The sequence below is a fragment of the Phyllobates terribilis genome, unplaced genomic scaffold (genome assembly GCF_046119375.1).
Source record: "Phyllobates terribilis strain yellow unplaced genomic scaffold, ASM4611937v1 Scaffold_4__5_contigs__length_816908805, whole genome shotgun sequence".
NCBI lineage: Eukaryota > Metazoa > Chordata > Amphibia > Anura > Dendrobatidae > Phyllobates > Phyllobates terribilis.
Genome location: NW_027362764.1, coordinates 609,790,226 through 609,812,867, shown reverse-complemented (window position 1 = coordinate 609,812,867; position 22,642 = coordinate 609,790,226). Strand labels below are relative to the sequence as shown.

The window sequence follows — 22,642 nt, the reverse complement described above, 5'->3', positions numbered from 1 at the left end:
ACCGACCCGATGGTCAGGAGCCTGCTAGAGTCCACAACCCCGCTAGGTCTAGCGGAGATCCTAGCGCAGCTCCCCCGAGACCGGGAGTGTGCACAAACTGCCCTGGAGGGCCTCGCAAGGAGGATGGCCCGGGTACAGCGCGAGATACTGGCGGAGTGGGGCCGGGAGATGACCCAGCAAGCAGAGACCAGTCAACGGAGCACGCTACCCTGGAAGAGGAAGCAGACCGCCTCTGAGGATGGCGCAGGAGGACCCAAGGCCGGAGACGGCGCCGAGGAGGGAGCCGAACGCATGGAGGCAGGTAAAGGGGACGCCTATACCCCAAGCCGTGACACCGCTTACCTGCCCCAGCTCCCCGTCGCAGAGCCCGAAAGTCCCCCTGCTGTGCCCGTAGCCGCCAGGTCACCGCCATGGACTAGGCCCCGACCGGAAGCCGCCGCAGCGACCCCTGTGACGTCACGCGCCCCGACCCGGAGCGTGACAAAGCAGGAATTACCACCAGCCTGGTCGCAAGGCCTAGTACCCCCGGGCGCCGCACCACCAACAGCGCCCCCTACCTCCGCGGAGCCTCCGGCCTGGCCGCAAGGCCAGGTAGCCCAGGGCGCCGCCGTCCTAACGGTGCCCTTCACCTTCCAGGTGCCCCAGGCCTGGCCGCAAGGCCTGGGCAACCCGGGCGCCACCACCACCGCGCCCGCGCCCGCAATACCAAGGGTGCCACACCTGGGGGAGGACCTGTTCAGCCAGCTCACATGGCCGGACGGGCGGCCCTTCATCTGGCCCGAAGGGTACCCTGAGCTGGAGCGGCAGCAAAGACTAGGGCCCTTGTGTGAGCCCCTAATCCCGGCTCCGAAGCCCGTGGCTCGGGTCTCGCCTCCTCTAGCAGAAGCCCAATTCGTGTGGGACCCCACGGGAGAAGATTTGATGGGGTTCACCGGAGAAACTCGGGCAGCCGCAGCTGAACGTACAGAGTGTTGCCGTCAACAGCTGGCAGAGTTCAAGAGAGAGCGGGAGGAGAGGCGGGCCAGAGAGCAATGGGCCCGGACCCGCAGCGCGGAGCAAAAGAGTCGGACCAGAAGAGACCCCTATGCAGCAGATCGTCCCCGTACCATCGGGACGGTAATAAAGTTTAATGCGCAGCATGGGTGGGGCTTCATAAAGGACCGGAACACCATGGGTGACGTCTTCGTTACCCGACGGGATGTCGAGTCTCACCTGCCAGAGGGTCACAAAGGCCGTGACCTCTACGTCGGTGACGAGGTAACGTTCACCCGGCACAAGTGTGCCAAGGGACCTTACGCCCTCCACGTGCATCGCCTGACAGAGGAGGAGTTGCGGTGTAGGGAGGAGGAGCCAGAAGACCCGGACGGGTTCAAGGCTAGAAGGTACTATGACTGAAATAGTACAAAGGAGATGTAAATAGTTACCCGTCGGGGTACCCAAGTAACCGTGGCTGCTTTAAAGTTTAGTCCCCGTTGGGACCAGTGAACAGTTTAACCCGTGTGTCCCCTACCCAAACCAGGCTGAGGACTGTGAGCAGCCATCCCATTCCCTTTACTTGGCCGGGGACTGAGAACAGCCAAAACTTCCCTGTACATAGTTGCGCTTCCTAAGGCGCCCCCTACTGGTTTTATGAGAAACTGCTTATCAAAAGACTGTCGCACTTTACCTGGTCACGAGTTGCACGGTGACCAGAGGAGGAAGAAAGAAAGAGACGACGAGAATGTTTATATGAAAAAGTTTTATATATATATAATGTTTTACATGTTTTATATGTTTATAAAAATTTGTATGTTTTGGTGTTTTTGTCTTTGCAGCCCGAGGACGTGCTGTGATTTACCAGGGGGGAATGTAGCACCCTGAGGATTCGGCTGCTACAGGAGTATTGCACCTCAACCCAGAGGTGTGATATTCCACTCCCGGGTAAGGATGGAGTGTGGAACTGAGCTCAGATAGACTGCATGCACTACATACATCCCATTCCAGAGGAGCAGGCCGACGGCACTCCCACTTAGAAATGTGCAGGTGCGACCGAGCCTGTTCCTGGCTGGAGTGGGAGGGGGGAGGAACATCCCATGTAGTGTAGGGGCAGATAGGGGGAGCAGTCTGGGTAGTGGTAGGAGCTCATTGGGTGCTGGTCACCTGAGCTCACACATAGAGGGATATATAAGGAGGGCACCAACTAGGATCAGGGTCAGACGCAGAGAGTAAGTCAGATGCAGAGGACAAGCCTGCAGAAAGAGAGAGAAAGAAACAACAGCCCTGGAGAGAGAGTGGAGTAAAGAAGGAGACCCAGAGGGGGACAAAGAAGGGACCCAAGAACCCAAATAAGAACACCGGGTGAGGAGTCAGCAAGAGGGTACCGGAACCCAAGCTGGTGGGGGCAAAGACATTCCCCAGCCAGAGACCGGAGACCGTGGGCAGTGTCTGTCACGGTCACCCACTACATTCACCCTGAAGGCACACCACATGGAGGGTCAGGGAACCTGAGGCCAAAGGTTGCCCAACAGAAGGCCCGAGGGAGCTGGATTTAGGTGAATCACTGGTGGGGACGGCTGAAGTAAGGACAGAGGGAGAGCTCAGGGCCACGCTCCGGACTTGTTTGGGGGTTGGCCGGATCCAGGACCTGGTGGACGCAGCACGGCTCGGGAGGTCACTTGGAGCTAGAGTGACCAGGAACATCTGCAGTAAGTAAAGACCCTTAACTGCACTACCCGAGTCTGTCATCATTACCGGCTGCACCGCACCACCACAACCCCCATCCTCTGCGCCTGTCCCCTCTGAGGCTATACCCCTCCCGTTGGGGGTTATCCCACCAAGCTGCGCATCCACCATCAGCCTCAGCGGACCCTGCTGGAGCGGCGGCCACAGTGACCGCATCACAACGGGTGGCGTAGTCGACACAACGAACTTTAATAACATCAGTAAAGACTGCCACATAACCCTGAGCTTGACGCCCTGGGCACGGGACCGGGTCACAGCCGCTCGGAGACTACAACCCCCCATCTGATCCGGTGCCGGGTATTCCCCTCAAAAAGGAATATGTCCCAGGGGGCGCGTCAACTACGCCACCTGTGGCACCTGGTGAAGGCCACCAGCGTTGCTGCAGTCCGCCGAGACCTGGTGTTATAGCAGCCGACATTGTTACTACTCCCCACAGGCGGAGCAGGGCATCAGGGCAGAGGGACAGGATGACAGGGGTAGTAGTCTAGAAAGTCTGTGTAGTGCGGTGTAGCGCAGAATAAAGAGTCCGGAGGCCATAGGGGTGAACTTCCAAGGCTTTACTCACATAAGAGATGGCAGAAGGAAGGCGACTCCCTGCTCCTCGAGGAGTTCTGCGGTCACCAGAAACGAAGGGGGTCCGACAACCTCCGAGTAAGTCCAGTGTTCAATCAGGACCCCGCACCAGAGTGTTCCTAGACTTCAGACCGAGTGCTTTCCTGTCTGTGTGTGTAAATAGGCCGGGTCTCCCTCTGAACTCCTCTTAGAAAAAGGGCACGGGTGGCAGCTCTGCTCTTTCCATTACCCGGTGGGATCCTCAGGGCCTATCGGGCTTCCCCGACCAGGACATGGAGTAGCAAGGTCGGGTGTCGGGGGCCGGTGCCCCCCTTGCAGCTGGAATCCCTCTGAATAGATCAGGTTGGCAAGGACAGGTAGCGTATACCGCTCCGTCTGCATCCTCCCTGGGATCCATTTGCGGTGGAGCTACACTCTTAAGCTCCGGGCCTTCTTGGTCATGGTCCTTGACCGGGCTGAGACATTCATTGCCTACAACCTGCCCCTCGACCCAAGGCCAGGTTATGAGGGCCATGTCCCCATCCACTGCAGGTCCACACAGGATCCACGCTCAGGGAGGGAGATCACAATCCAAAGACAGTCAAAAGAGCCAACGAAAAAGGACCAAGAACCAAGATGGCTGTCTATTAAATATGAAATTTAAAGTGTCACTAAAATGTGAGTCCTCCACCCTCACCCACTAAAATGGTTCCCCTAACTCTTGGTTCCCCAGTCTCCCTGTAACCAGGAGGGCAGCAGCTAGTGCATTCTAGCCCCCTCTGGTAGAGAAATGTGGTGTTGGATGTGGAGGTGGAGTCCTGACCATCACACTGTTCTTACCTCAGAGGAGGAACACTACAATCATTAAAGAAGTGCAACATCCCTGTGGCGGTCGAACCCTCAGGGGCGCTCCATTTGCATACTATCCAGAACACCCAGTACTCATAAGCTCATAACCCCCAGACCATTGCATTGAGTAAAGGCAAGGAAGATGGGAAAGAGCACAGCAGGCAAAAAAGAAGAAATCAAATATAAACCAGGGGTACACACAATATCCATTTAAGGCAGGAGTCTGCCATAATAACACGTAGCCCTGGTCAGTAAATAACAAATGCCTTACCAAGGGATAGATGGAGAGCGCTGGGAAGGTGGTAAACCGTGGTAAGAAGGAGCCCCAATGTACATTTCACCTAGCAGTTTGTTGGCTTTCTCAAGAGGCCAACAAAGCCAACAAACTGCTGGGCGAAACGTACGTTGGGGCTCCTTCTTACCACGGTTTACCACCTTCCCAGCGCTCTCCATCTATCCCTTGGTAAGGCATTTGTTACTTACTGACCAGGGCTACATGTTATTATGGCAGACTCCTGCCTTAAATGGATATTGTGTGTACCCCTGGTTTATATTTGATTTCTTCTTTTTTGCCTGCCGTGCTCTTTCCCATCTTCCTTGCCTTTACCCAATGCAATGGTCTGGGGGTTATGAGCTTATGAGTACTGGGTGTTCCGGATAGTATGCACTTTTCTGTCGTTCCATGCTATGACTATATTACCTATGTGATGATGTTAATTTGTCGATCTTAATTATTAAAATTTCTATTGCTCTTTACCATTTTGCTCCTTGTTCCTCCTTTTTATCATGTTCTTCGGAGTTGGTATATTTAGGCTGATTCTGTTCTGGCACTGACCAACTGCATCAGCCATGTTTCTTTCTGCCTTTTTTACACATAGGGCTGTTCTGTATGTTCTAGAGTGAGAGTCCTGTAGTTACTCGCCCTGCTCCTTGACAGAATGCCTGCTCTGCAAACATGCTGCAGAGAAGAATGTCAGTAAGGGAGTGATGAGCATGATTACAGCATGCTCACTGTATACTGAACGCTGACTGTTTACAGCCCCGGTGAGCAGCTGCAGGTAGAAACTAATGTCATTTTTTCCCTGCAACCACACTTCCAATTAAACTGCTGCTTGTTTTAGAACATTATTTACCTGCAGATTACCACTATGACTGCAGTTATATAGTGTGTTTTTTGTTTTTGTTTTTTTTTAGCTGACAGGTTTCCTTTAGCGTTGTGTAACAAGTGCTTAGCAGTTAACCTCTTCTGGCTGTGTAGCTATTTGCACCAACTCTGTACAGTAATTCTTCCAACACTCTACAGATCAACAATAAAACAACATTCAATTTCTATTACATTAATTTACAGTATTTATGTTTATTAAGTAATTTTTTGTAAAATAATGCAGAATGTGTTGATAGTAGGAAAGGGAGAATGAAAAACAGTCAATGGAAAGGTCAGTTATAGCATGCTAAAAATTCTTCAATGGATGTTACTCCCAACATTGAAATATATCAAGTTAGGTGGCAACTTTATAATTGGTGGGTATCAGACTTCCTGAATCCCCCATTGATCCTGGCTTTCTCTGGTATGCACAACCATTTCTCCATTCCAATGAGGCATGTCAGAGTCCTGTTCTCAGGATATGTGGGGGTCCTGTAAATAGTTGATAACTTTCAATGTTGGGAATAACTTTTTATCATCTTTCACTCGATTAAACATGGAACAGCCTACTGGGTAAATTACTGAAACACATAAACACTTGCATAAGTGATACTGTAGCATTACAGTGCAGGCAATCAAAACAATTAGTCTTCTGTAACTTTAAATGTGTAATAACTTACTGCTCACCTCATCACATGTCGTCCGGAAATCCATATGCCGTAGCACAGAAAGGAGTATTTGTCTTAAAAGAATAAAACAAAAAGAATTACTAACTCACATTTGTATTTTCAGAAAACATCAGCAGTCATTACCAATGAAGATAGTTAAGTAGAGGAGACAGAACGCATGTAAGAGTAGATCTCATTGTGTATGTTTTTTTTTTATTTTGTTGATTTTTTATTTCAAGCAACCAAACTTACATTATCTAGTGGTTGCTTTCATATCGTTTCTTCTGATATTTCAAGGTAGAAAGTTTAGTTATCGGGTTGTTAGTACACATGAAGAAATCTTTTGAAGTTTGACTTTGACAGCCAAATTTAAAAAAAAAAATAAAAAAAAAAGATTTTCAGTGGATTGATTCGTGGTGAATCCAAAGTACCACAAAGCCACCAATTACCCTCAAAAGATGTGTACAACACTCTGAGGTCTCCTAGAACTGCATCCAAACCATTTCAAGTTATTAAATGCAAACCCAGACTTAATCATTTTAAAGTGACCTCAACATATATGACTATGGGCAAAAGCATGGTAGATGTTTGTAACTAGTGTTGAGCAAATTTGTTTGGCATTTCAAATTCGGGTTCGTGTTCGGGGTTCCGGCTTGATGTAACATCTGTGTGACAGCGTAGCAAATCCAGTGCTGTTCATGGGCGGAGCCAATTTTTTGGCATGAACAAGCCGGAACCCCGAACATGAACCCAAATTTGAAATGCCAACCAAATTCGCTCAACACTATTTGTAACTATTAACCTTTTCCTAAAACTAATCTTCACTGGTGTGCTGTCAAGCACAATCTGTACACTTTCTTCAGCATTTTATAGCTTTTAATCTCTATTGTTAAACTGTGAGCTGTGATGTACTCTTTCTATCCAGATTCACCATAAAATGAGAGTTGCATTCTCTGCTTTCGCATTTATACAGGCTACAATAGTCCCTCTTTATTGGCTGTGTTATATCATGTGATGTGGATCATGTGTGATCCTTCTCTGGCTTATTAATTCTTCTACAATGAATAAAATGGCAGCGTTCATTGACGTCCAATTGAATTGCTTTGGCCATCTACAAATGTTACGGGGTTTTTTTAACATTCAGTTGTCCATTATCAAAAATCCAAAAAGCAAATTTCTGTCTTAAAACAAGCAATGAACATAAGCAACTCAAGTTTGATGAATGTATACATTTACAGTAGTTATAGGTAAGCATACATTTGTACAGCAGAAGTATTAATTTTGCTGCAAATAGAGAGTGGTGGTTGGTCTAAACCTGACATCTCAGGAGACTTCTAATATTAGTATGCTTTATTACATTCTTGTCTACTGTCCATTTCATACAGCTGTCAAATGGAAATCATATTTATGGTGCCAAAAGCCAAAGAAAATGATTTGATCTCACCAGGAACATGCAGTGAAAATCTTTTCTAAACATTATTTTTAGAAAATATCCCATTATTTTTTGCAACAGGTTAGGTCATGTTCTTGGCAAAAATCTAAAAATTGAAAATTGGTCTGAAGATATTTTAGTCTGGGGTCCTTTAGTCTGGAAATACGAATCACTAATTGGCTATAATCCTAATTTGATCTTAAACTGCTGAATCCTATGGAATTATTAGTATCCAAACATGGTAGAAAAATGGAAAAGGCAAGTCAGTACCCAGGTTCAATGGGATTTTTTTAAAGGTCTGAACCTACCACAATCCAAGATCAATTATTAAATACCTAATTAATACCTAATTAGTAGAGATGTTCAAATATTTTGAAATTTGAATACTCCAAATTTGTCAAATCTTTAAAAGAAATTTGATTTGAAGTGAATCAATTTGCCATGAATCATAATACTGCAAATACTCTAATTGCACTGAAAAGTCGTGTAGTAGTCTGAGGTTAATTAATACTATTACCAGAACAGCTTGTGCCATTGTTGGTAATGTTGGTTCTGCTCCCACATTTATAGATGTGGTATGGGAGTTTTTTCTTCAATATCACCTTCTCTTTTCCAATACATTTTAAACAACACTATAATTAACTTTTGACAATCATTTCACACCTCAATTTAACTTTGACAAAAAGGACATAACAAGAACTTCTAAGTAAGTAGGTAGGTACATGTATAGAAAGCAATATGTAGCAGCAAACAGCAGTATAGGTGTGGTTTTACTAGTCCGATTTGACAACCGTACATGATTGTCAAATCGGACTAGTAAAATGTGTACAAAGACACACAGACACAGTAAAATGTCTACATTTTTTCATATTTTGTTTTAACAATCTTCATCTTCCTTCTCAAAAATTATGTGATAAGAAATGCTAGGTAGGTACATGTCCAAAGAGCCAGCACACCTGTATTGGTATGTTGTGATCAGATGTAAAATTTGGCACAGGGCACCCTGATGCCAGAGCCTGTGACTGGGCCCACCACTTGCTCAGGGCCCCAGCACTTGCCATACTTACCTCTCCTCATTCCTCTACAGCTTTGGCGTCTTCCGCATCTTCTGACACTGTAACGTGTCAGGGCAGAGGGCGCAATGACATCACTACAGCACGCCGTCTGCTCTGACAGTGCAGAGAGCTGGAAGACGCTGAGTAGTCCTGACTGACCTGCCGCCAGCGAGGGCCAGCGAGGGGAGGTGAGTATTTGATTTTTTTTATACATGGAGCAATATATGGGGCTCATACTGAATGGAGCAATATATAGGGCCCATACTGAATGGAGCAATATATGGAGCACATACTGTATGGAACTATATATGGGACCCATACTGCCCCTTTCTGTATGGGCAATATATGGAGTCCATTATTCTGTATGCAGAATTATATGGGGTCCATTATACTGTATGGAACATTATATGGGGTCCATTATTCTGTATGGAGCACCATATGGGGTCCACTATTCTGTATGGAGCATTATATGGGGTCCATTATTCTGTATAGAGCATTATATGGGGTCCATTATTCTCTATGGAGCATTATATGGGGTCCATTATTCTGCATGGAGCAGTATATGGGATCCATTATTCTGTATGGAACAATATATCAGGCTCATTATACTGCCTGGCTCATTATATGGGGCTCATTATTCTGTATGGAGCAATATATGGGAGCCATTATTCTTTATGGAGCATTATATGGGGACCATTATAGTGTATGGAGTATTATATGGGGCTCATTATAGTGTATGGAGCAATATATCGGGTCCATTATTCTGTATGGAGCATTATATGAGGTCCATTATTCTGTATGGAGCATTATATGGGGCTCATTATACTGTATGGAGGACTATGTGGTACTCATAATAGTGTATGGAATGGAGGACTATACTGTCCGGTCTTAATTGAAAACTTTTGAATCCCCCCAGGGCACACACTGTGTGCTGCGAGGATTCGCTGGTTTCTGAGCTATTGTAGAATTTACAATAGATATTACTCATGTAATGTAAGAAGTAAGTGAAATCTTTGGCATTGTACTATAGCTATATTTCTCTGCCGTATCTGTGCATCATGAACAGTGGTATGTGTTAAAGGAGCCCACTGAGACTCTTTCGCCCGGGGCCCACGAAAATCTGGAGCTGGCCCTGATTTGGCAGATGTGGGAACTAAAAAATGCAATATACATGAACACTTTGTGTAAAAGACAGTCACATATCTGAATATTACCCCCCTTCACAAAAAGGATTGCACAAGAAATGCAAAAACTAAATATAGTTGCTTGTGACAAGTCTCTGTCTGATATAATTTCAGATTTTTTTCTGTAAAAAAATATTTTGCTGCTTTGCTGCTGCATTCTAGTGAATTAATATTGAAAAAATGTATAATTGTAATATAAATATAACAGGACAGATGATAGCTACACCATTTTACTGATTTATCACTGCGGCTGGAACCTCTTCTATTTCTTTCTACTGCTATCAATTGAATCTCTGTATTATTCACATACTACACTCATTGTCTTCACAGCTGCAGTTGTACAACACATTACCATGTGAAGTAATTTTACAATGTTTTAGCTCTTTTTCTTTGTGTTTCTATAGCTTAGCTGTGAGCTCTTTCAAACTCTTGCTATTCTAAATCACCCTGAAATGGCTGCTGCATTCCCTGCTTAGGCTTTGATAGAAACTCGATTGACACCACTATGTGAATACTGAAAGGCAATATGGGGATATCCATGCATTTGTGCCTGATATCATGTCAGTCTTCTGTAGCTGATGCAACCTTCTGCAAAATGTAAAATTTTAACTAGTATTTTTTTGGTAATTGGTGCAAATAGAATAGCAAATTATTTGAATTTGCCTAAACCTGCGAATTTCATAAAGTTTGATGCGATTCACATCGAAATGATTTGCTCATCTCTACTAATTAGTAAAATAAATCTTAAATGTTGAGTTTAAAACATTATGAAAATCCTTTCAGCTACAATCTAACATCTGGCTTCTGTGGTTGGGAAAAAAGCATTGCAATAAGCTGCAGAAAACATGTGTAACTAGATGCAGGAGTGTACAGTTTTGGAAAAGTCTACCAGCATCATACATTAAATAAAAAATAATAATTTTGTGTAGTTTTGATTCAGATTTCTTATCAAAAGCTATGAGTGAATTCACAACTGAGAAAAGCTTTAAGGAGATACTGGGACTTGCCTCATTTGTATCTTGCCTAAAATCATATGCATCAATAACTGCATACATGTGAACGTAGTTTAGAGCCTCATATACCCAGCCAAAATTGACCATATGCAAAATAAATGACACATGAAAAAACACAGAATGCTCTCGAAAACAAAAAATGAATTTTTTTTTTTCATTTTCACTCTTTACAATGTCACATTACAAAGAAGCAGCTGTCAAATTAAAATAAACAGGTACGTGTTAATGTATCCTTATTATAATACAAGATTAGCTATGCTTCATTTGTAATTACAGGTGTAGAATACAGTTTATTTTTTCTTTTAATTTAATTTATGCACCGTGATAAATCAATGAGTTTGCAATAAGTTTCAACTTTGTTACCCATTGCAAATGTAATATGCAGCAGAGCATCTTTATAATGTGCTTCATTACTTCCTATTTACACTCATCTTTCAGCTCTTTTCAACAACTCATGCACATATTATTGCACTATACATAAGCCATATGTATAGTGCAGAGAAGGCGAAGGCTTTCCTGATCTCCCAGGATAGGATGCAGTTTTATCCTTTACACTAAATATACAGCATGGTTTCTATGTACATGATCTGTAATTCTATACAATTTATGGAAATAACTGCTTTGAGTTGTATTCATACTTTGCATCATTGTACAGTTCAGAGCCTCACCACAGTCAAAGTGTATACTGAATGAGTAGCTGTATTTCCAAGTGATTTTCAGATGTGTGTGTGGATATTAGTAATTACACCATTTTTAGACAAAATATGATTTGTATTCTGCATTTTAGCAATGCCCTTTCCCCTGCAATAGAAACCTTAAGGCTGTGTGCACACATAGCAGATTTGGTGTGGTTTTTTCATGTTTTTTTCTGCGCGGACTTGTGACAAAACCTGAAGCAAAACCTGATGCCAGCAGAGTAAATGAGAAACTTGAAGTGTCATGCATACGTTGAGTATTTTTGACTTGCAGATTTGGTGCAGAAAATAATCTGTGCGCTTTTGCCTGCGTTTTTCAGCCATTGAACATGTCAAGGTGAGGAAACTTTTAAGTCACAATGCTCATTTTTTGGCTGAAAATCTGCTGTACTTAACTATCCAAGCAAAGTGGATGTTATTTAATGAAAACTCTTGCTTATTGCGCATTTAAAGATGTTGTGTCCAAGGGGTAACATTTCTCCTTGCGGAGAGAGACATGTTAAGCATGCCAAGGTGAGAATACTTTTAAGCTGCAATGCTCTTCTGGGAAATATGCAAATTGTCTCTTCAGAGAGGAAGAGGACTAGAACTCTAGTGCCAAGAATAGGAAATAGCAATCCTAGAAGTCAATATCGACCCTTTAATGATCCTTGTCACATGACTTAGGATCTGATGCCTCTGACCCAGCCAAACCATATCTCACACTTTTCACTGATGAGGGGCAGTACCCCTAAACACAGTGTCTGCAAATTGAGATTATGGTTCTGGCTTTTATCGTAAGTCATGTCACAAGGCTCAATAAAGGGTCGATATTAACTTTTAAGATTGCTACTTCCTATAGGTGGCACTAGAGTTCTAGTCCTCTTCCTCTCTGAAGAAATAATTTGCGTATTTCCCAGAGGAGCACTGAGACTTAAAAGTATCCTCACATTGGCATGCTTAACATGTCACTCTCCAAGGAGAAACGTTACCCCATCGATACTGTCCTGATGCCTCTCACCCAGCCAAACCATATGTCACACTTCGCACTGATGAGTGGCAGTACCTTAAAACACAGTGTCTGCAAATTGAGATTATGGTTCTGGCTTTTATCCTAAGTCATGTGACAAGGCTCATTAAAGGGTCCATATTGACTTTTAGGATTGCTACTTCCTATAGGTGGCACTAGAGTTCTAGTCCTCTACCTCTCTGAAAAGAAAATTTGCATATCACCCACTTAATGCACTGAAAAAACGAAGGCAAAAAGCGGGGCAAAAAAGCGGCAAAATCACGGCAAAAATGCAACTATTTGAGGCTGTGTTTTTGTGCCAAGAGATGCAGAAATGTTGCAGAAATTTCTGCACCAAATATTCTATGTATGCACATACAATAACAGTTTCTTTCTCCTTGCTTCTTTCTATTTTTGATTTCCCTCTGGCTGTAATTTCTTCCCTCACTGAAGACAGATTTGAAGAAAGATTTGAGCAGTTTTTGAAAGTAAATGATCAGTGCAGGAGACAAAAATGACTGATAAAAGGTGAAGTACGAATTTTTCTCCAATAATATATTTCACAATTTTTCTTCACTTCTACTTTTGAATAATAAAAAAAATTGATCTGTAGTTACTATTTTAAGGTAGACAAATTCTAAATATTACCCATGATTTCTACCATATTTATGGAAGGAGTGATGCTGCCATTGACCAGATGGTAATTTACACAATATTTAGAACTTTGGAGTAGGGTCCCACATAGAAGCCATCACACAAACCAAAGGGGCATGTGGTGTGGCAATGAAAGCGGCAAAACACACAAAAAAAACAATTTTTGTGCATTGACAGATTTATTCTTATGGGTATTAAGTGGCAATTTTCAACAAACACTCAATCTGTTGTACCCTACCCTTAGAAAAGCATAGATATTGTAATATGGTTGTTATGAGTTGTTCATCAAAGCGGCACTGCCAAACTGAGATTTGATGCATTGGTACTCTAAAAAAATGATTACAATTTTTAGTGAAAAGTTACCACAACGGAATAGAAATCCAATAAAGTAAAGGCTGAAAATGTACAATACATGCACACTGACTTGAGGTGTAGATGAAAGCAAATACCTTCTACATAGCAGGTTAATATTATGCATAATGGACATGCATGTCATAATTGTGACAACTGTCAGCAGAGAATACAGGAAAACAAAAATCTGACAAATATGTTTACTCAGTAATATGACACAAAATCACAAGCTGACATGTCATCCCAACAGATGTTTTATAAACTGAATGCCAAAGATGTCATCTTCAATATTCTCATCTGATATTAAAATGGAGAACAATCTCGGTTAAATCTGATTTTTGAAAATCTGACGTTTAATTTTTATACGTTAAAAGCTGGTCAAAGCAAGAGTCACTTAAATCTCTTTCACCTTTTAAAAAGACAAAACCTGTTCCTGTTAATAAAGCAAACTTTAGATTTAAATCCCTGCATTTAAATTTCAATTGACAATCACAATTTCTTCTTGGTGTATTACGGCATGTCCTAAGATGCTCAGTCAAGCACGTATCTAGATGCTCAGTCAAGCACACATCCTTGCTAAGAAATAAACATACATAAAAAATAGATTTAATTGCTTTAAACTGAAAGATTCATGTTAATATGATATTTTCACTGTACGTCCTCATTCTTATCCGTCAAATCCCAGGTCACTTATAAACATGAACATTAGAAATTTTAGATCATAAATGTGCAGAAATTTCACTGCATATTGCATGATCCTTACAACTATTGGAATATTGAATTTCACATTGTCTGGCTGTATCATTCATAATGAAAGGGTGCTTCCACTTTATGTAGGTATTTTACATTGTAATAGCTTTGCTTATATTATGTAATAGTGTATGCACAGTCGCTACTGTTAAAGAATTGCAATGGTGATGACAGGGTCAAGTTCTTATACCTACAAAGCACAGTTTTCACATAACATGCACTTTTTTCCCCCCAAATTTGGGAGGAAAATGAGGGGTGGTCTGAACATAGCTTACCGGGGAGTTATGGAGGTGTTGGAGAGGGATCACAGGAAGCAGGGTTCCTCCGTTCCCTCCCTCAGGAAGCTGGTGGTGGTGGCAGAGGCAAGCAGCAGAGATGGCAGCAGAAGAGGTGAGATGCTGCAGGGCCAGTGTCTGGCTGTCGGCAGTGAGGCAGAGCAACATGCGCTGCTTTTCCGGTGGCTGCGGCCATCTTCCTGAAGTCATGATCTACAGGAAAATGGCTGCCCGAGTCCTCAGCCATTTCCTTTAGACACACGGCTTCAGGAAGGTGGCCTCGAACACCAGAAAAGCAGCGCTCACCACTCTTCCTCACTGTCAACAGTCACATGCCGGCCCCGCAGCATCTCACCTCTTTCTGCTGCTGCCACTGGGTTCCTGAGGGAGAGAATGGAGGGCCCTGTCCTGCATCCTGTGATCCTACTCCAACATCACCGCAACTCCCCACTGCTGGAGCACTGCCTTCTCGCACCCAAGGGTATGCAGCATTCCTCCACTTCCGCTGGCTTCCTGAGGGACTCTGCCTCCTGTGACCCCCGCTCCACCGCCTCACAGGTAACATACCGATTCAGACAATAAGACGGACTCCCATCTTATAAAAAATATTTTTTTCCTATTTTCCACCACAAAATTTGGGGTGCGTCTTATTTTCCGGTGTGTCTTATAGTCCAAAAAATATAGTATATATAGTCATTTTTTCATTTTAAAAATTACAAAAAGGAAAATGGGTTGATAAAAAAGTTTGGGCGCTCTTGGAGATTTTTGGACTCACATAACTTTGACCAAGGTTTTAGACCTTAATTAGCATGTTAGGGTTATGGCTTGTTCACTATCATTCTTAGGAAAACCAGGTGATGCAAATTTTCCAGCTTTATAAAAACCCAGTCTCCTCTAAACTTGTGCCAAGAAATAGCAGCCATTGGTTTTTCTAAGCAACTGCATAGCACATTAAAAATTAAAATGGTGGAGGCCCACAAAGCAGTAGAAGGCTTTACAAAGATAGCAAAGCGTTTTCAAGTTGCCTTTTCCTTAGTTCAAAATGTAATTAAGAAATAGCAGTTAACAGGAAGAGTGGAGGTCAAAATTAAGTCTTGAAGACCAAGCAAAATTTCAGTGAGAGCTGCTTGTAGGATTGCTAGAGAGGCAAATCAGAATTCACACTTAACTGCAGAAGACCTTCAGAAAGATTTAGCAGACTCTTCCCTGTGCTGGAGCGTGATGCCTCGGACACTGTGTGGATTATGTAGGACGCATCATCCACATGAAGCAAAGGAGGATGGCATCGCAAGAAGAAGGGAGGCATCAGACCAAGACCAACGATGCCCATTGGACCCGACTGCTCCGTAAATAAGTATAATAAAAGGTGTTTTTCTTTTGTTGCAAGCCAGATCAGTAGCATATATACAGAATAATAGAATGCTGTATATTAGGGCTGAAAGGTACTGAAGGCACTGGTCTTATCTTATATGGGATAAACCTGGTGACAGGGTACATTTAAATATGGGAATGAATGAATGAAAGAGAGACTGTGCCAAAAGTTGCTAATGGTGAAACTCGAGTAGGGCAGGTAATCAGGAGGACTTTCCCTGTCTTTTATGGACATTTTATCTATATACTGTATATTCATTTTTTTTCTGCTTTGTAAAGACAATTTTATTTATGAATCATATACATTTTGGTTTTCAAAGGATTGAATGGTTCAGAGTGCTTCACTATCTGAAAGCCTTCTGTCTTCTTTTATTACATTATTCTTCATCTTGGGTTTGCCAAAGAAGAGGATATGAAGTCAATGCTCCATGTGGTTCTGGATGAATTTTGTTTGTGCAGTGCTTCTCATATGTAAAAGAATTTTCCAACACTGGGAGAACAGTTACTTCTAAAATGAAATGAGCTATATGCTATTTATATTTAATTTCTATGATGTGCTCAAGATTCGATTGATAAAAGGCAATACTGTTCTGTTACATAATCCTCACCTAAAAACAACAAAAACATATCCATCTATTCCTTTGTTAAAAATGTTGCAGTATGAAAAAGAATCCAACAGCTGCCCCCCTGCTAAAACCTCATGCTAAACTATAGCAATTTTGTCATAGGTAGCTAATAAAGTCAATACCTTTGCAATCTACTGTTTCCACTCATGGCCAATAGAGTACAACACTATCACCTAAACAATGTGCAGAGAGATAGGAGAAACTTTTATTTTCTGGTTATAAACTATAAAAAGAAACTTTTACAAATATATTTTCAAGAAATTCAGAAAACATGACATGTCTATAAATAGAAGGACATGTAATTTCTGCTTTAAATTAGTCTGTAATAATCCCCTAAAAAAGAAATCATATGAACTTACTACTTGCTCATGAAGCACAGCTGATTTTTATCAGGAAAGGCAATCAAAAATTCATCCAAACATGAATCCAGATTTTGATTTTCCTTAATATTAGGTTGCGAAGAAAACAGCAGACATCTGTTGATGAGAAAAAAAAAGCAATCAACCAAAAATCTACATGGCAAACATTTCTAAAGAAGAAAGAAACAAGCAAGCCAGAAACAATGATTCCAATAATGTGTTGTGTAGAATGACCGGAGCATAGCTCACCACCGAAAACAATGGGACTGAGTTTGAAACATTTTTAGATATTTAGGGAAAAAAAGGAATACATTGTGTCTGGGATTGTAATTATTGAGAAAGAAATGGCGTGCTGAATAGCTACTCAACTTGCAAAGTGTTTTGTGAATTCTCAAATAGAGGTAATCAGTAACAATAATTAAACTTGACGTTAAGCATTCATTTGATGATTCTATCATCCATAGTTGCCATGCTCCCCTCAGACTTAAGAGAGGTTCCATTTACTTGTCTATTTCCAATGTTGTGAGACTTTAATGAGCCGCTGCACTAACATGTAGTTTTCCTGCTGGCAAATTGCCTGGATAGTGCTTATAACCTACATCTTTATTCTCCACAGTTTCTGGATGTAAAAGGCACGTGAAAACCTCTAAGCAACCATACTATCTGGAAATACTAATGAAATGAACAAAAAAAAAAATTTATTGGCAGCATGAAAATAAAGTGGTTACATAGCTTGAACGTAAAATCCTGGGAGCTCAAAGATGCATTCCCATTTATATTGTAGAAAAAAAATACCTAGAGACAAAGTGGACCTTATGCTTATGTCATTAATGATTGCGTCCTTGGTTTTGTGGATTAACCCTACTGCCTTCACCACAAATAGAATGTACATTCAGGTCAATATATGCATAATATTCAGGTTAGATCAAGAGACAGATCTTTTTTCAAGTTAAAGCACTCCTATGAAAGTTTTTATCCTCTTAATATATTAGAGGATAAAAAAAGTCATCATATTATCTAGCACTGTGTACTTACAATTGCTCATTTTGCCTTTCTACCATGTAAATTCTTGCCTTTTCTCTGCTCTATGTAGAAATAGGAAGTCTCTTGTCCCTGCATTTATCATTCCCCTCTTCAACTCCTGTTCCAGCTGCTCCCTCCTCCCCCTGCCAGGGACTTTTGCAGTGACTCATACAGGGAAAATGGACCTCCAGTTTCTACATAGAGTTTTGAAGGATTCAGTTATGTGATGTCACAGACCTAATGGAAAAGAGAAGAATTAACTGGGTAGAAAGGTAAAATGAGCAATTGTAAGTACACGGTGCTATACAATATGATGATTGCAATATATTAAGATGGTATGTGTCCCTTCCCTTGATGACGACATGTAAACGGTGAAACATGTAGGGGGGACTTACTATTTTAACCATTTTGCCATGTTTTGCTTTTAAATAATGGCACCCGGGAAGCCATTGATTGAGAATTAGTAGCTGGAATTGCTCAATATAAAAGCTGAAAGTTAGCAAACTGGAGGCATAGCATTTTAACCATTTCTTCTCAACACCATCCTTTATGAATGTACATTAAAAATTAAGTTTTAAGTCCTGTTAGTGAGGGATATTTAGTGGGGGTTCTCCCCTTTTGGTCTGTGATTTATTAGAATCCCTCCCAGGACTGTTTATACCCCACTGCCTTTTCTAATATATTAAGAAGATAAAACTTTTCATAGGAGTGTTTCTTTAATGGGAGACCTATAAACTACAGCTTTATATCAGTGAGGTACACAATTGGTGGCAGAGGACACTCTATATATACTGATACATACCGTATCCAGTATACTATATATCATATATGAACGGTTTTCTGTGCTTTCATAAGATCTAAGATTTAGAAGATTTTAAATGAAGTATAATGACTTTTAATAATATAAGTTGACCTTTTTTTATTATGTAATTGCTGCAGTACAGCACATATAACAGATTAAATATTTCATTCATGGTCACTCTGTCCTAGGAATTCCAATCTTATATGCGTTTTTATTAAAGGTGAAATAAAAGGAAATCCAAAGAGAAAATTATCTTGAGGTTGCCAATTCAACCCCATAGCAAACAAAGTATTTTCATTTCCATTATTTCCCATTTCAAATTTATTGATGTACATGTCTTAAGAGGATAGAACCTCCTGAAAAAATACTGATTATTTTATTGACATAGAACATAAAGTTACCCGTAGAGATGAATTACTATGAGGAGAATTTTAACACTATTGTATAGAAAGTTCTAGAATATGATAACTTCTCATTATTGCTATTGTTAGTAGACTCTTTTGAATGTTTATATCATCACTAAATCCTATACTTCTGCTTTTGTGTTTTTCAAAAGGATTTTTAAAGTATTTTAAAGAGTTCTTTTAAAACTCTGTTTAGCTTCAAATAGGTTTTACATTTTAATGTTGTTATTGTTATAGCTGCTTGCTTAAACAGACCAGTTATAGAATACATTTTTCTGGGCTACAGTATGTTTCTATCATGCTATGCGAATCCCCAAGGAGTCTAAGATAAAGATATGCTTTCAAGCTATCTGTCTTTATTTTGGCATTATTTGTTGGCAACTTTTGTGTCGCTGTTTGTATACAGAGAAATTAATATACGAAGAAATAGATAGAAAGATAGAGAAATAAAATAATACCACAGCACTAACCTAAGTGTATGTGCAATCTTTCAGTTTCACGTACTCTAGGACCTCAAAATACAGAAAAACAAAAAAAGAAGACACTCTCAAATAATCCAGGTTAAAAAACTCGATATATACTGATGTATGCAGAATGGAATAAACAGTCCTGGACATGGAATAATCACTTTTTGGGCACAGTCAGATGGACAATGATCGCATCGTAGTGCATGGACTGGCCAGCGACTCTCTTGATCTGAGCGTGACAGCTACATAGAAACACATATTGTCACGCCCCGGTCAGAAGAGCCACCGACCAGTACGAGCATTGCGATGAAATCATCATCATGTTTTACGGCCGTGTGATTACGCCCTTTCACCTAGATCTTATGAGAGTGCTGCCTTCTATTTGTTTATATATCTACATAAACAGTACAGACCAAAAGTTTGGACACACCTTCTCGTTTCAAATTTTTTCTGTATTTTCATGGCTATGAAAATTGTACATTCACACTGAAGGCATCAAAACTATGAATTAACACATGTGGAATTATATACTTCACAAAAAAGTGTGAAACAACTGAAAATATGTCTTATATTCTAGATTCTTCAAAGTAGCCACCTTTTGCTTTGATGACTGCTTTGCACTCTCTTGATATTCTCTTGATGAGCTTCAAGAGGTAGTCACGGCAAATGATTTTCACTTCACAGGTGTGCCCTGTCAGGTTTAATAAGTGGGATTTCTTGCCTTATCAATGGGGTTGGGACCATCAGTTGTGTTGTGCAGAAGTCTGGTGGATACACAGCTGATAGTCCTACCGAATAGGCTGTTAGAATTTGTATTATGGCAAGAAAAAAACTGCTAAGTAAATAAAAACGAGTGGCCATCATTACTTTAAGAAATGAAGGTCAGTCAGTCCGAAAAAAACTTTGAATGTGTCCCCAAGTGCAGTTGCAAAAACCATCAAGCGCTACAAAGAAACTGGCTCACATGAGGACCGCCCAAGGAAAGGAAGACCAAGAATCACCTCTGCTAATGAGGATAAGTTTATCCAAGTCACCAGCCTCAGAAATCGCAGGTTAACAGCAGCTCAGATTAGAGACCAGGTCAATGCCACACAGAGGTCTAGCAGCAGACACATCTCTTCAACAACTGTTAAGAGGAGACTTTGTGCAGCAGGCCTTCATGGTAAAATAGCTGCTAGGAAACCACTGCTAAGGACAGGCAACAAGCAGAAGAGACTTGTTTGGGCTAAAGAACACAAGGAACTGACATTAGACCAGTGGAAATCTGTGCTTTGGTCTGATGAGTCCAAATTTGAGATCTTTGGTTCCAACCACCGTGTCTTTGTGCGACGCAGAAAAGGTGAATGGATGGACTCTACATCCGGTATATAATTCCACATGTGTTAATCCATAGTTTTGATGCCTTCAGTGTGAATGTACAATTTTCATAGTCATGAAAATACATAAAAATCTTTAAATGAGAAGGTATGTGCAAACTTTTGGTCTGTACTGTATGTGTAAAATAAAAAAGATGATGCAGCACCAGCAATAAACAAACAGTAGGGTGCAAAGCCTCCCAGGTATGACCAATCCTCCAATATATCCAAAAAAAAGAGGCAGTGCTCCAATATTGAAAAATATAAAAGTATTTAATGGCCCATAATGGAAATGGTGATGTTTCAGTCCAAATGAGGACCTCTCCAAAGCTAGATAAAGGTCCTCATTTGGAGCGAAAGCTTGCCATTGCTACTATAGGATATTAAACACTTTTCTATAGTTTTACAATGAAGGTCTGCCTTTAAATAAATATATATATTTTATTTTATTTTTATTTTATTATATACATTTTTTACATATTGTAGAATAGTTACCTAATAAGATAATGTATTATGCCTTCAACAAAAGTACTAAGAATTATAAGCAAATATTAAGACATTATGTAACATTCAAAAGTTTTAAACATTGTAACATTCTCACTTGCAATTTTTTGTAAAACATCCATTTTTTAATGTAGCTAATTTTGGGGAACAAAAATCATCATATTTTTACATTGCAATTCATTCACCAAAATGTCAATTTATGAATTACAGGTCATAAAAATTTATGTAAATCATAAATTGTCTTACAGGGGTATAACTAACTCTTACATCATACATTTATATGATAAATATAACTTTTAAATCATAAATTGAAAAAGAAATGTAAATATCTGATACCTATAACAATCTATGAGTTACAGTCCATTTATACATACATTTACAAGGGTCCTCTTCTGATGCCTTTTTTCAAGACTAAAAAATGTAATTCTTTGAATCTTTCCTCTAAACTTTTCCATTCCCTTATCAGTTTTCTTGCTCTTCTTTGTATCTGTTCTGAGTCCATCTCATATGTTTTATGAACTAGGACCCTGAACTGCACTGAATATTTCAGATGAGGCTGCACTAATGCTTCATGAAGAGATAAGATTATGTCCCTGATGTGTGAGTTCATTCCTCTTTTAATATATGAGAATTTCCTGCTGGCCCTAGAAGCAGCTGATAGACATTGCATTCTGTGATTTACTCTGTGATATACACTACCATCCATTCTCTGCAGCAAGAAATTCATACTAGTGAATTACCCAAGGCAGATATCATGTATGATTGATCACCTCTTTCATGTTAGATGTGTGATGTTCCTGATCAGTACCAGGAATCCAGCACCTTTGGTAATTATAGAATTGGCATAGAATTGAGACTAAAGTAGCTGAGTATGCCTGCAAAACTACCATTTAGCTATCACAGTTAGAACATGTATAGCCTTTCAGTCATCACCTATTAATTTAAAGCATTAACGTGACCCGGTAACAAAATTAATTATAAAAACATGACCTTTATTAGGATTTCATAAAGTTATAACTATACATTAAAACATCTAAAAAAAAGAATCTAAATAGGGAAGAGCGTAGGACAACCAGGAACCTTGTTCACATACAGCTGGCTAAATAGAATGTAATCACAAGACCCATACCTTACACAATAATATAGATAAAGTTCCCATAAAATGGTAGGCTGGCAGCAAAAATTAAATGGCAAGTGCAAATACAGCATAGGAGCCTTACATTTGCTTAATAATAAAGTAAATCAAAACCTGCAGCAAAAATACAGCAGCCTAAGAAATAAGGTTGAGAAGTAAGAAACAGAGCAGTGGCAGAGAATCAGGCCGTCTACCTCACCCAAAGCACGATTCACACAACATACGGGGTGGGCATGAAATGTGAAGGACGGCTATTTACATTCAT

At 40.7% G+C, this 22,642-nt stretch overlaps 1 protein-coding gene across 1 annotated transcript in view; it reads right to left on the bottom strand.

The window, feature by feature from the left end:
• The window catches only part of SNTG1 (syntrophin gamma 1), a 1,226,946-nt gene that overhangs the window by 566,371 nt on the left and 637,933 nt on the right, over positions 1-22,642 (bottom strand). Inside the window, exons 3-4 of the mRNA XM_073679284.1 lie at positions 16,688-16,804; positions 5,954-6,008 (exon numbers count right to left, since the gene is read on the bottom strand). Coding sequence (XP_073535385.1) covers positions 5,954-5,980 — 27 coding nt within the window. The 5' untranslated portion in view covers positions 5,981-6,008; positions 16,688-16,804. The remainder of the gene's footprint in view (positions 1-5,953; positions 6,009-16,687; positions 16,805-22,642) is intronic.